Source organism: Chiloscyllium plagiosum, unplaced genomic scaffold (genome assembly GCF_037043375.1).
Source record: "Chiloscyllium plagiosum isolate Xiang-an unplaced genomic scaffold, Cpla_swu_hap1 HiC_scaffold_13, whole genome shotgun sequence".
Taxonomy (NCBI): domain Eukaryota; kingdom Metazoa; phylum Chordata; class Chondrichthyes; order Orectolobiformes; family Hemiscylliidae; genus Chiloscyllium; species Chiloscyllium plagiosum.
In genome coordinates this window covers 77,884,174-77,898,650 of record NW_028270151.1, presented here as the reverse complement: position 1 = coordinate 77,898,650, position 14,477 = coordinate 77,884,174, and the positions used below count along the sequence as shown (strand labels likewise).

At 40.7% G+C, this 14,477-nt stretch overlaps 1 protein-coding gene across 2 annotated transcripts in view; it reads left to right on the top strand.

Moving 5' to 3' along the window:
* Positions 1 to 11,285, top strand: part of LOC122555759 (arrestin red cell-like) — a 41,208-nt gene extending 29,923 nt beyond the window's left edge. The window contains exons 11-14 of one of the 2 annotated variants that reach the window (XM_087993782.1): positions 3,450 to 3,587; positions 3,836 to 3,913; positions 4,871 to 4,894; positions 7,175 to 11,285. In XM_087993782.1, the coding sequence (XP_087849908.1) occupies positions 3,450 to 3,587; positions 3,836 to 3,913; positions 4,871 to 4,894; positions 7,175 to 7,256 (322 nt within the window). In that variant the 3' untranslated portion in view covers positions 7,257 to 11,285. Of the gene's footprint in view, positions 1 to 3,449; positions 3,588 to 3,835; positions 3,918 to 4,870; positions 4,895 to 7,174 lie in introns of those variants that run through there. The other variant, XM_087993783.1, reaches the window with a different exon arrangement.
* The last annotated feature ends 3,192 nt before the right edge of the window (positions 11,286 to 14,477 follow it).

Sequence of the window (14,477 nt, the reverse complement as noted above, 5' to 3'; positions counted from 1 at the left end):
TGACAGAGTTACATTTTGATGAAATCTGCAGGTTTCTGGCCATCAACCGGTGAAGGGTGTTCGGTATAATTCTTATCCTTAGTAATGACAGACTTGAAGATCTGGAGACAATAATATGTCTGCCCATTAACTTCAATTATTCATGTTTCAAAAGTTCATATTAAGACCACATTCTGAGTTGAATACACGATGCTACTTTATTGTAGTTGAGTTTTAGCTTTGTCAGATGCTTTATGACATTTAGTTGTTGGACATATAATTGTGTTCTCATCAAAATCCTCTTCCTATGACATCTCAGTAATATTTGTCTTAGTGCAACTTTTCTCATGCTTCTGCCTCTGGAGTCATTGTGATCAGAAAGTGAAAACCTGGAGTTTCCACTGGGGATGCTATTAGGAAAGCATAAATGGATTATTCTGGACATTATACCAGAGTGCGGAGGTGAAGTAATACCTATGTTTTCACTCCAAATTATTTGCATAAACCCTAAGCTAAAATCTCTTCAAATCAGTGCAATTGGACAGCCTTATCGGTCGTAGAGGAAGTTGAGGATTCAAGATTACAAAATTAGACTAATTTAACTGATAATTGCGTCAAGTAATTGCTGCAACAGACCTGTTTGTGATTTCAATTAACTGTTGATCACAAATTAATCCAAATTAAATGTGACATTGGTATAAAAAACAGACCTAGTTATTGAGTCATACAGCACAGAAACAGGCCCTTCAGCCTCCAATGTCTATGCTTATCAACAAACATCAAACTACACTAATCCTATTTGATTGTTCTTTGTCCATAGCCCACAATGTCCAACCATTTTAAGCGCTCATCGATATCCTTCTTACATATTGTGAGAATATCTGCCTCAGCCACCCTCCCTCAGGCAGCATATTCCATATTTTTACCACTCTCTGGGTGAAAACAATTTTCTCAGATTTCCATTTACTCCCGACCTTAACCTTATGCCCAAAAGTTTTGGACATGTTCTGCCATGGGGAAGAGATTCTCACAATCTACTCTCTCTATTCCTCTAACAATTTTGTATGTCTCAAACAGATCCTCCTTCACCTTCCTCTGCTCCAGTAAAAACAAACCCAGTCTATATAATCTCTCTTCATAACTGAGACTTGCGTGCAATTCTGGTCTCCTCAGAAAAATGTTGTGAAACTTGAAAAGGTTCAGAAAAGATTTACAAGGATGATGTCAGGGCCGGAGGATTTGAGCTACAGGGAGAGGCTGAACAGGCTGGTGCTGTTTTCCCTGGAGTGTCGGGGACTGAGGGGTGACCTTATAGAGGTTTACAAAATTATGAGGGGCATGGATAGGATAAATAGACAAAGTCTTTTCCCTGGGGTCAGGGAGTCCAGAACTACAGGGCATAGGTTTAGTTTGAGAGAGGAAAGGTATGAAAGAGACCTAAGGGGCAACTTTTTCACGCAGAAGGTGGTACGTGTATGGAATGAGCTGCAGAGGAAGTGGTGGAGGCTGGTACAATTGCAACATTTAAGAGGCATTTGGATGGGTGTATGAATAGGAAGGGTTTGGAGGGAAATGGGCCAGGTGCTGGCAGGTGGGACGAGATTGGGTTGGGATATCTGGTCGTCACGGACAGGTTGGACCGAAGGGTCTGTTTCCGTGCTGTACATCTCTATGATTCTATGATTCTATGATAACATCCTGGTGAATCTCCTCTGCACCTCTCCAGTGCAATCACGTCCTTCTGATAGTGTGCCAACCAGAACTGCACACAGTATTCCATCTGTCACCTAACCAATGTTTTATCAAGTTGTAACAAGACTTCCTTACTCCTATATGCTCTGCCCCAGCTGCTGAAGGCAAGCAATCCATATGCCTCCTTCACCATCTTGTCTACCTGTGCTGACACCTTCAGGGATTTGTGGACTGGTACACCAAAGTCCTTTTGTTTCTCAGTATTCCCTTGGGATCTACCATTCATTGTGTATGTCCCTTTCTTATTAGACATCCCAAAATGTATCACCTTACACTGATCAGGCTTAAATTCAATCATACAAAGTGCTGCCCAATTTACCAGCTGATCAATATCAGACTGTAGCCAGAGACCACCCTCCTCACTACAACAATACCATCATTTCTTGTGACATTTGAAAACTTATCACTTATACCTTCTACATTTACATCCAATTTGTTAATGTGCATAACAAACAGCAAGGATCCCAGCACCGATCCCTGTGGTACACCACTGGTCACAGGCTTCCAATCAAAAAATCAACCTTTCAAATCACTCTCTGCCTCCTATTTGTAAGCTAAGTTTGAACTGAGTTTGCCAACTTGCCTTGCATCTTTTGGACCAGCCTTCCATGTGGGACAAGGTCCCACAGTCAAAGGCCTTGCATGTCGACGTCATCAACTGCACAACCTTCATCAGCTAAATTAGTCATCTGATCAAAAAACTCAGTTAAATTAGTCAGATAGGATCTTCTTCGAACAAGTCTGTGCTGACTAGTCCTGCCTTTCCAAATGTTGATAATCCTGTCCCTCAGAATTTTTTCCAATAACTTCCCCGTGACTGACATCAAGCTAATTGGTCTGTAATGACTTGGCCTATCCCGGCTGCCCTTCTTGAACAAAGAAACCACATTAACTAACCTCCGGTCATTTGGTACTTCACCCTTGGGCAGCGAAGTATTAAAAAGCTCCACCAGGGCCTCAGAAAGTTCCTCCCTTGACTCCTTAATTGAGGTTTCAATTGATTGCTTTAATAAAAGCAAAATACTGTAGATGCTTGAGATCTAAATTAAAGTAGAAACGTGTTGGAGAAACTCAGCCAATCTTTCAGTATCTAGGGAGAGACACAGAGGGTTAATGTTTACAATCTAATATGTTTCTTCCCTGGGTGATGTTGCTGAGTTTCTCTAGTATATTCTGTTTTTGTTTGCATGAACGGCTGGTCACTGCAATTGTAGGTTAGCAACTCTAGATCAAAGTATCCGTGCATCTGGAATACTGTTGGCAATATGGGAAACTGCTGAATGAGAACTATCAGCTGAAACAAACCATACCAACCTGAGCCATGGCCAGTTATGAGATTACTTTGAATTGACTTTTGAACCACTATAGATATTTTTCAAAACCTTTAAGGACTGATTTAAATTAAGCTTGAAATTTCTCAAGATGTTCCACCCTGATTGGAAGCTCCAGATTGGAATGTTTCACTGTTATTTGCTGACGTACTGCCTGGACTTGAGGTGCATCTGTGTCATATTCCATATGTGTTCATGTGTGTATTGACGATGGGGTTATATTTAGACTGTTCACTGAATACATACTGGAGTGCTGATAGATTATATTTCGTTTGTGCCATGGGGTAGTGTACAGTGGATGGTAGCTCTAAGATTTGGTTGGGGAGGGATTCGGAAGTATATGCTCATTTGTATTTCACTTTTGTTGATAAGTGTATTCTTACTCAGTGAACAGGTCACTCCTGGTTCCACTCTAAAGAAAATCTACGTTCTCTATCCTGTCATTGATAATAACCGTGAGAAACACGGTGTGGTGCTGGACGGAAAACTCAGACACGAGGACACCAACTTGGCTTCGACCACAATGTAAGACAGGGCAACTCACGTGTTGGATAACTCAAGGGGTGAATGTTTTATAACATTTTCTTTTGAAGACCAATCTTTTACATGTGAAACATGTGTTAGGTTTCAGGCAGTGCACATCATAATTATTTTCCTATTTTAAAAATCAATGAAAGCAGTTAGCATAAAGAGGCCTTTTCCTGTTGCTGGAAATATTTGGTCTACCATCTGTCTTTCGCAATGTGATTAACATTTCTATTCTGTGTTTTCAGCTTAAAAGAAGGAATCGATCGAGAAGTTTGGGGAATTCTTGTTTCGTACAAAGTAAGGGTGAAGTTGATTGTGTCTGGGTAAGTATCACACACAGAATAAGCTCTCTTCTCCAATGACTGACCATTGCGGCTTTGGGAAATCCAGTCAGCCGAATAATACAATTGCACTAACACTCAAATGTAGCTAAAAAGGGATTGAAATGTATACTAAGCTATGAATTCAAGTCAACTGTGTTGGATGGAGCACTGAATGATGGCTTAGAATCACATGCTAGCATCATAAAAGGACTTTTATAAAGAATAACTCTGTCTCAGAGCCTCACTGGGTAAATGCAAAATGTTCTGAAGAAGAATCACCAGACTCAAAACGTTAACTTTGCTTTCTCTCTGCTGATGCTGCCAGACCTGTTGTGCTTCTCCAATAATTTCTGTTTCTATTCCAGATTTCCAGCATCTGAAGTACTCTGTTTTACTTTTATATGATTGATATGAAGTTTGAAATACTTACCTTAATGCATAATTTATGAAGATCAGAGTCACCAGCAAATCCAACGTTTGTTGCCCAATGTTTATTAACCTTGAACTGATGATTTGCTTGGCCATTTCAGAGGGCAGTTAGGAATCAACCATATTCCTGTGATTCTGGATTCGCATGTAGATCAGACCAGGGAATGGATGGTTGATTTCATCTCCTCAAGGACATTAGTGAACCAAACAGTTTCTAAGGACGATTATTCATCATTACTGAGAGCAGCTGTCAGTGCTACATTGGCTTTTTCAAAATTAATTGAACTGGAATTTCACCAGCTGCTGTGATAGGATTTGAATACATGGCCCTGGAGGATTAGCTTGGGCCTGTGGGTTAGTACATTGCTGTCTCTCCCATTATTAAGGAGATGTTTTATCACAATGCTTATGTCGGGTTTGACTTCAAGCCCCTGAGATCAACCACTTGTCACTTTTAATTGTATATTTAGAAGTACAGTTATTGCCTTTTTTTTTGTTGGTCAAATTGTCTCTTTATTTTCCTTTCAGTATGCTGGGAGATGTTTTGTTCAGGTAAGCTGTTACGTTGACTCATCCAAATATGAGGTTGATCAATTCCTTCGATGCAGGATTTCTAAAGATTAGACTCATCAGAGTTTGATTCACGGTTGTCCACTGGAGTGTAATGCTGCTCATTATCGCGACAGTCCTGTGGAACTAGAAGCACAACTCAGCGAAGCTGGGTCCAAATCATACAGACTAAATGGTTTGTGATCTGCGCTGAATTCACACAGCCCTCAGATTCCTCACTGATGACCAAAGCAAAGTGACTCCTGCTCATAACAGCATGTGTAGAAGTCGGAGTGAACTTTGTTACAATGTACTCAATCCACAGCTAAATAGCCTGTTGATATTCGTACAAAGTTACTGGGGTGCTTTCACTGAATGTGAGGCAATATCTGAAGGTGAATCATGGAGAATCTTCAGCTTTCATGATGGATTTTTGGGAAAGAAAAAGAAAATTATGCTTCCAGTGCACCATATTAGAACTGCACTGTAGAGCAATACTACTGTCCTGCCAGTGCCCAGATTGACCCACACTGGCACAGCGTTGGAAAATATAACCTGAGGTTTGAATGTACAGATGGCCCATAGAAGCAAGGATTCTTTATTCCACTGACATCAGGTCATTACAAACCTGAAAAGAACTTAAGGTTAAACATGGGAGACACACTATTTAAATGGCATTAAGCCAGTGGTTTATATCTGGTTGAGGAAATCCTTTGTCTGTCTGATTCTTTTTCCCTTGGAACCTCTTTTCCCCAAAGACATCCTTCTCTAAATCCCAGTGCCTAGTATCTTCCCTCATCATCATCACCTGCTGCTGGATGTGCCACTGCCACTCTGAGCCACACGGGCTCATGCTATTGGGTAGCACCAGTGTCCTACAGTGCCCAGAGACACTGTGCACCAACACAGTGTCCCTGACAGAGTGCACACTGAGCATGCTGACAAAATATTGAGGAGCAATATTGGCAAGAACTGCCTCACGTTACCAACCATCATTGCATCTTAACAGGAAAGACAGGTTTCAGTGTGTTCAGGGGTTGACAGGAGGGGGTCATGCAGACCTGTGCCCAGTATACTATTACCAGCCATTACAACATCAAACTCTGTCAGTCCTCAGTATACCCCTGCTCCATTCTGACCAATGAGTGTAGTTCGCTACTTGGATATAAGGGCTATTCCTGCATCACCTGGCTCATTACACCCACACCAGCTTCTGACAAAATAAATGGTCTCTTTAGTGCTTCAAATGGCCTAGGAATGAGAAAGTGAACTATGAACCCACCCCAACACTGATCCCCCAGCAATGACCTGTGAACCAGTGGTTAGCACTGTGATTTGATGGTTAGCACTGCTGCCTCCCAGCACCAGGAACCCGGGTTCGATTCCAGCCTCAGGCAACTGTCTGTTTCGAGTTTGCACATTCTCCCTGTGTCTGCGTTGGTTTCCTCCAGATACATCGGTTTCCTCCTACAATCCAAAGATGTGCAGGTTGGGTGAATTGATTATGCTAAATTGCCCATAGTGTTCAGGGATGTGTGGCTTAGGCATATTAGTCAGCGGTAAATGTAGAGTAATAAGGTAGGAGAGTGGGCCTGGGTGGGTTACTCTTCGGAGGATCAGTGTGGACTTGTGGGGATTAGTGGCCTGTTTCCACAATATAGGGATTATACGATCTATGAATCCATCCTTACTCTGTTCCCCGAGCAAACGCCTGTGAAACCATCTCTAAACTGTTCCCCAGTCAATGGTCTGTGTACCTATTCCCACCCTGTTTCCTGACCAATGGCCTGTATACCCTTTCCCATTCTGTTCCTGAAGCAACAACCCATGAATCCACCTTCATACTTTTCTCTTGCAATAGCCTACCAACACATCCCCATTCTGTTCTCCTCGCAATAGCCTGTGACTTAGTTGAGGGAGCTGGGAAAGCAAAATGCTCTCACACCAAACCCCGTGCTCCATCAATAGTTATCCAAGCCATCCAGCCCAACCCAAGGTGGCAAAAATATTCTCACCCTTCTTAAGGTTCACCTCAACCCATTCTCACTGGTTGGTGTTGGGCACATCCCTTTCATATAGGATCAGCGGTGTAGCTCTTCAGTACAAAGTAAAGTTGGGCAGTGTATTGGAGGTCTAGTGTAACCACTGTAGCTCACACAACAAGGGAAAAGGTCCGAGAGGAACTGAAAGATGAACTGAAGAAAATTGAAATGGCTCCATTCAAGCTTTGAGCTGACACATTACAAGCACTTGTCAGTTTCTTGTTTTTCTCTTCCTTTGCAGTGACGTTGCTGTGGAGTTACCGTTCTTGCTCATGCACCCCAAACCCCAAACTGGTGAGTTCCAAATGCACTGTAAACTCTAGTGAAAAACATCTGCAAATGGGATTGAGTGGGAAAATGGTTCTTCATTTAAATCCTATGTAATAGCTGCAGACTGGGAAGAGACTGGTCCACAGGAATCTTATGTAATGGTAGAGAATGGAAAGGAACTTGGTCATTAGAATTGTCTCTGATGGAAGTAAATAACAAAATGCATTGCTCCATTGTAATCCCATATAATGGGACTAAGTAGGAAGTAATGTGATGCAATCACATTCAAATGAATAGGAGAGAGTAAAAAGAGTGGAGTTAAATATGATTTTAGATTGATTTTCATTGAACCTACATGTGCCTATGTATGTTAGTGTTTTATAATTAACTTTCAATGTTGAGTAGATACACCTTCAAATTTTTCTCTATTTCTTTTCCCTCAAATCCACAATTCACAGGAAGCCTGTAAGTACTTGTTTTATTTCTTGCACATTCATCTGGTACATAGTCCTGAAATCCAGAGCTTTCCAGCAATTATTTTATTCCAGCTAATTATTCTCCCCACAGTTCAGGCTTAACCTTAGAAGATTTCTTGGGTCTAGTTTCACGTGAGGCAGACAAAACATATGCTCACTTCTATTTCCCTCAGCTTTTCTTTCTGGGAGACAGATTGCTGGCCTGAATCCAGATGTTGCATCTTGATGGATGACACTCTGCAGCAAGTGTGACTGACCAGAAGCCTCTCCCCTATCTATTGACTACCATAAGTGTTTTGGAAGGATTTCCATGCTGATAATCAAGCTAATGGATCGTGTTATGAATGCGCATTCCTTGGCCATCAAGTCCTGGGATGGGACTTGAACCAGGAACATCTGGCAGTAAAAACTGCACCACAATTCCTAGCACTGTTCAGGGTCCAATGAGTGAAAATTTGCAACCTATGCAGCTGTCAGATTGGATGGACACAGTAATGTCCCTTCAGTATTGGATCATTACACAAAGTCACTTCCCTGATTACATAGCATAGGGTAAGTCCCCAAATTCCACTCCTTTCACTGGTTCAGCATTTACTGCAGTAGGAGATCGAATGCATTTGTCATCATTTAGACCGACCTTTGCAAACTAAGGATCTTAAAGCTCTTGGCTGAAAAGTGACATTCAGTGATACCATAATTGTGAGGTCAAGAGTGATCCGAGCTTGCAACCATGTATTTCATTAATCAAATAGGCCTAATGATTAAAAGATAAACAGTAAAAGGACTGGGATGTAAATATAAATGACTGAGGGAATTCAAAGTTAATCAAGCAGCAAATAAGAAATAGCAATAAAGAAAGATTCAATAAGGAAGAAAGCAAAAATTAAGGACAGAAATGAAACTTGTAAATACATCTTTGAAACTTCAACCACCAAACCTGAAGGAGTGAGTTTCCATAATAGTTTATTTTCAGTGCCAGAAGTATTGATTGTCAGCAATTGACATTGTTAAAGGAGTACTTAGATTAGAAAGGCAAAGTTTATTTTACTGTGGTGTGTATAGTTTATATTGGTGCACGTGCCCAATCATTTGCATGTGCACCATTTGATCCATTTCAATAAGACAGTGAGTTGCTGTATTCATGAAATGCAAGACAGTGAATGATACAACTTTGACGTCAACTTTTTGACATTCACACTTATTTATGAAACTCATAATGGGGACCACCATTAGCCCCACTATTATTTTGGCAGCAAACTCCAACCCATTTATAAGGTACTCCCATATGTACAACTCATACTATTTTGTGGATTACCTCATTCAGTAACCAGTTATCCAGGTAATTATTAGATGACTGTCTATGATTTTGCATGTGCAGGCTGGAAGAGACTATGCTTTTGACAGACATTTCCTCCTCTTTGTTCTCAGTGTTGATCAAGATGACATTGAGTTTGAAGACTTTGATCGGGGTGGTCCTATGGCAGTGACAGAAGATCTCAAGGAAGGTGCTGAGACTGTCTACAGAACTTAGAACATAGAACATAGAACATAGAACAATACAGCACAGAACAGGCCCTTCGGCCCACGATGTTGTGCCGAACTTCTAACCTAGATTAAGTACCCATCCATGTACCTATCCAAATGCCGCTTAAAGGTCGCCAATGATTCCGACTCTACCACTCCCACGGGCAGCGCATTCCATGCCCCCACCACTCTCTGGGTAAAGAACCCACCCCTGACATCTCCCCTATACCTTCCACCCTTCACCTTAAATTTATGTCCCCTTGTAACACTCTGTTGTACCCGGGGAAAAAGTTTCTGACTGTCTACTCTATCTATTCCTCTGATCATCTTATAAACCTCTATCAAGTCACCCCTCATCCTTCGCCGTTCCAACGAGAAAAGGCCGAGAACTCTCAACCTATCCTCGTACGACTTCCTCTCCATTCCAGGCAACATCCTGGTAAATCTTCTCTGCACCCTCTCCAAAGCTTCCACATCTTTCCTAAAGTGAGGCGACCAGAACTGCACACAGTACTCCAACTGTGGCCTAACCAAAGTCCTGTACAGCAACTTCAGTTGCCTCTTCATAGAATCCAGCTATTTGTGTGTAGAGAATTCAGCAAAAAATATGCATCTTAATTTACTGTGTTTTTTATAGTTCCTGAGCTTTGAAAAGACTCCCAGGTTTGTTACAACATGGGTTTTAAGTTTTTGATTGTGGGATAGAGAGCATTGTCCACATACATCCAAGTTATGCTCAAAAATTGGCCCGAGCAAGATAAAGTTCCGGCATTGAGAGGCCAAGCAATGCAAAGTGGATTCCACTGGCTGGAACCATGTCTGCAACTCCTGCTCTCAAACTGTAGAAATGCACATTAACATAGAGCTGAAACAATTTGTAAAGAATAGTGAGTTTCATAATGGTGAGTGATTAGGAATTGCAGTGAACCAGTGGACCCTAGGTGCCCATATTCGCAAAGCACGACAAAGCTAATGCACATGTACAAAATGCTATCAAAATGGCTAATGCACCTGTTCGTCATTATCTCAAAGAGATTGAATACAAAGATATCATTCATTTGTACAATACCTTGATCAGACACTAGCTGGAGTACTGTGTTCAGTTTGGACACAGGACCTGAAGAAGTAAATATGTTTTTGGGAAAAAAAGTGTGGTGCAGATTGATACAAGGCCTTAATAGAATGATAGTTTAGTTATTTATGAATGAGATACATACAATAAACATAAAACATAATACATAGTGGAAATCCAGATCTCTCTTCACCAAGGATTGTGCATTCTGGGATGGTTTCAAGATTGCTGTCAATAGATTTATGAGGTGAAGATTTCAAAAGATATGGAGCAATAGTAGGGGAGTGGAGTTGAGCTTTACTTCTAACTGAATAACAAAGCAAGTCAGAGAGTTTGAACAATCTATTTCTGTGAATAAGAGAAGCCTTCTTCATTCTAACTAAATGCATTTTTGTCACTTCATTGGCTGTTCAGTTGTCCTTTGGATGGCAAAGATCCCTCTAAATTCATTTCCCTTTCTTGATCCTGATTTTGCTTATTTGCAGGCTCTGTCCCTGGAGATTTGACTCCTTCTCCACAGAGTTACATTAACCTGTAATCTTATTTGCTAATTCCCTTCACAATCGTTGCAACTTCATCATTTCAACTCAAAGTGTCTTTTCCAAATTTGTCCCCTTTCTCCCCATAGTAAAAGCTTTGATATCGTAAGCGCTTTGTGATGGAGCTAAGTTTTTTTTTATTGATTGCGTTCACTAAATTCAGAAATTGTATTGCTTATTGGTTATCCATGTAACGACAATCCTTGCACCCAGTCACTAATTTGGACTTTGTTGGCTGTTCTCTCCTAACCCTTTAATGTAGAAACTGCTGACTCTCACTAACTAACTGAATATGTGCTAACAAAAAAGAGTTGTTGTTTATTTCAGGTTCCTTTGGTAGAGATGTAAATGAAATAAAATTGATCAAATAATTAGCTTGTTCTGTGCAGTAGTTACTGTTTGTTATAATCGAACGTCCAGGCTTTAAAGGAAAGCCCATGAATAAATACAGAGGCTGGAAACTGCATAAAATGACTGTGTGTGCCTCTTTTTAGGGACACCTCAAAGTGATGGAGTGATATTGAATAAGACATCACTGCTATGCAATAGCAGTTCCAGGTACCAGAAATTCATACCATGGAAGGGTAAAGCAGCTTTTGTTTAGAAAGATATCAAGAATAGGAACTCATAATTATAAATAAAAATGCAACAACTTTATTCATTTTTTACTTAGAAGTCTGGGTGGGAATTCATAATAGAATCAAAAAACAAAATTCTGAATGGTTTTTGAAAGGCTGGATATGTTTCAAGAGTTGTTGAACAGATAGAGCAGGAGTTTTCTAAAGAGATTTGTTTAAACGTTAGTTTTAAAATTTTTGAAACAAGTCCTTGCAACGCGCCAATTAGATTTTAATGTTAAAATTGTTCAAAAGTTCTTCAAGTCATTTAGACTCTCTTCCACAAAAAGTGGAAGTCTGGATCTCTCCTCACCAAAGATTTTGAATGCTGGGTAGATTGACAGTTTCAAGATTGAGGTCAATAGATTTGTGTTTAGTGAGGATATCAGAAGAAATGCACATGGAGGAAGGTCGAGTCGAACTACAGGTCAGCCATGATCCAACTGAATAATGGAGAAAGCCAAAGGATTTGAACAACCTCTTTCTGTGAATCAGGAAAAGCCTTTTTCATTCCAACTAAACATATGTCTTAGTAAATTGTAACTTTGTGAAAAAAAAACCAATGATCAATGAAGAAGGTGCAAAGTTTTGACTGCACACTATTTTGTTCTGGGATGTTTTGATCAGTTTCAGGAGAAGGGACCAACGTTTAACTGGGCAATTGACACTCAGTTGCTCTTCGGTGTTTTTGTCCATCTTAACCTCAGCAAAACCTTTGCAACACAAATTAGACTCACTGTGTTTGGCATCTACAGAGAATTGGGCATGTTCATTTAAAATTGATTATAAAAATCTAATCCCAACAGTGCAAACAAATCTTAGAATGTATAATAATCCATTTAAACTGACTGTCTACAGTAAAGTGTTCACTTCAGTTTTAGGGGAACCGCACATAAGCCAGGCTGCACTACTGATTTATATGTTCATAGAATCCCTACAGTATGAAAAGAGGCGTTTTGGCCCACTGAGTCTTGCACCAACCCTCTGAAGGGTATCCCATCCAGACCCTACCCTAGCCCCATAACACCAGATTTACTACGGTTAACCCACCTAGCCTACATATGGGATGGCTTATCAAGAGTGTGGTGCTGGAAAAGCACAGCAGGTCAGGTAACATCCGACGAACAGGAGAATCAATATTTCGGACAAAAGCCCTTCACCTGGGGTGGCACGGTGGCTCAATGGCTAGCACTACTGCTTCACAGCTCCAGGGACCCAGGTTCAATTCCAGCCTCGGGCAGCTGTCTGTGTGGAGTTTGCACATTCTCCCTGTGTTTGCATGGGTTTCTTCCAGGTGCTCCGGTTTCCTCCCACAGTTCAAAGAAGTGCAAGGTCAGGTGAATTGGCCATGCTAAATTGCCCATAGTGTTAGGTGCATTAGTCAGAGGGAAATGGGTCTGGGTGGGTTACTCTTCAGAGGGTCAGTGTAGACTTGTTGGGCTGAAGGGCCTGGTTCCACACTGTAGGGAATCTAATCAGGAAATAGGCTTAGCATGGTCAGTCCACCTAACCTGCACATCTTTGGATTGTGTGAGGAAATAGGAGCACCCAGAGGAAACCCATGCAGACATTGGGATATTTGGATTCTGAGGATGAAATCAAAACCAGGTCCCTGGCACTGTGATGTAGCAGTGCAACTATTGTCCCACTGTGCTGCCCTTTGACAGACAATAATTACTGAAATCTAAATTTACAGATGAACATAGATAAATTATTCATAAATGATTGGATTTAAATGACTTATGAAAATGTTACCAATTTTCACATCCCAGCAGTACATACATACTTTAGTTGTAAATTCACAAGAATAGTGAATGAATTTATCTGGAAACTGCACGTATTGAAAAAGTAAAGTGAATTATAAAATGCTTAAAGAGGTTTAGAGTTTGCAGCTGCTTAATAATAGATACTGATTGTCTTAGTTCAGATGGACATTTGTTTTTCAAACTGCTGTCTGCCCCACCCAGTGAATTCTCAAAGCTTGGTTTTGGTACTGGGACTTATCTATTTTTTAAAAATTGCATTGGCCTTGCAGTTTATCAGGTCCTACGCTGGTCCTCTAAATGTTATTCTCCAACTCCACACATCCCAATGTGTTTTAGGGTGTACTTTCCAAATGGCAGTTGTTGCAACTGTTAGCAGTCACTTTTCATACAGCGACATCCAGTAAATAACCAATATGATCACCACAATGTCACATCATTGCTACAGTGTAGAAGGAGGCCATTGGGATGATTGTGGCCATGCCATCTCTCCAAAATGAGCAACTTATCGAGAGCTATTCCCTTGCCTTCTCCCTGTAACTCAACACCCTTTTCCTTCTCAGATAAAAGGCTAACTCCCTTCTGAATGTTTCAACTGAATCTGTTCGCACCACAAACTCAGGCAGTGCAATCCAGACCCTAACCACTCCCTGTGTGAAAAAGATTTCTTTGTGTTCCTTTTGCTTCTTTTATCAATTACTTTAAACCTGTGCCCTCTCATTCTCGATCCCTTCGCAAGTGGGAACAATTTCTCCCTTCTACTCTGTATGTGCCCTGCATGATTTTGAATATCTGTATACCTCTCAGTCTTTACATTCTTTACAAGGAAAACTCTTAACATCTCCAATCTATCTTCATAACTGAATTCTTCATCACTGGATCTATTCTTGTAATTTTTTTCTGAAATCTCTCCAATGCTTTCATATCCTTCTCATAGTGTGGTCCAGAACTGGACACAGTGCTCTATCTGAGGCCAAACTAGTGTCCTATACAAATTTAATAAAACTTTCTTGCTCTATGCCCCTTGATCTGAACTTGTCTTTCAATGTTCAATTACTTATTTACATACAGCAACCAGCCCAGTGCTCCTGTGAAGAATGCCTTCAGAATTGTACCCTTGTGTTTTATATTGTCTATTTATTTTCTTACTACCAAAACAAATCATTTCACATTTCTCCACACTGTACTTCATCTAATCCCTATCAATGACCAACTACCCTGTTTTCCCCAAGTTTAGTCAAGGGATAGATATTTACCAGGACATCAGGGAGTTGCGGCTGTAC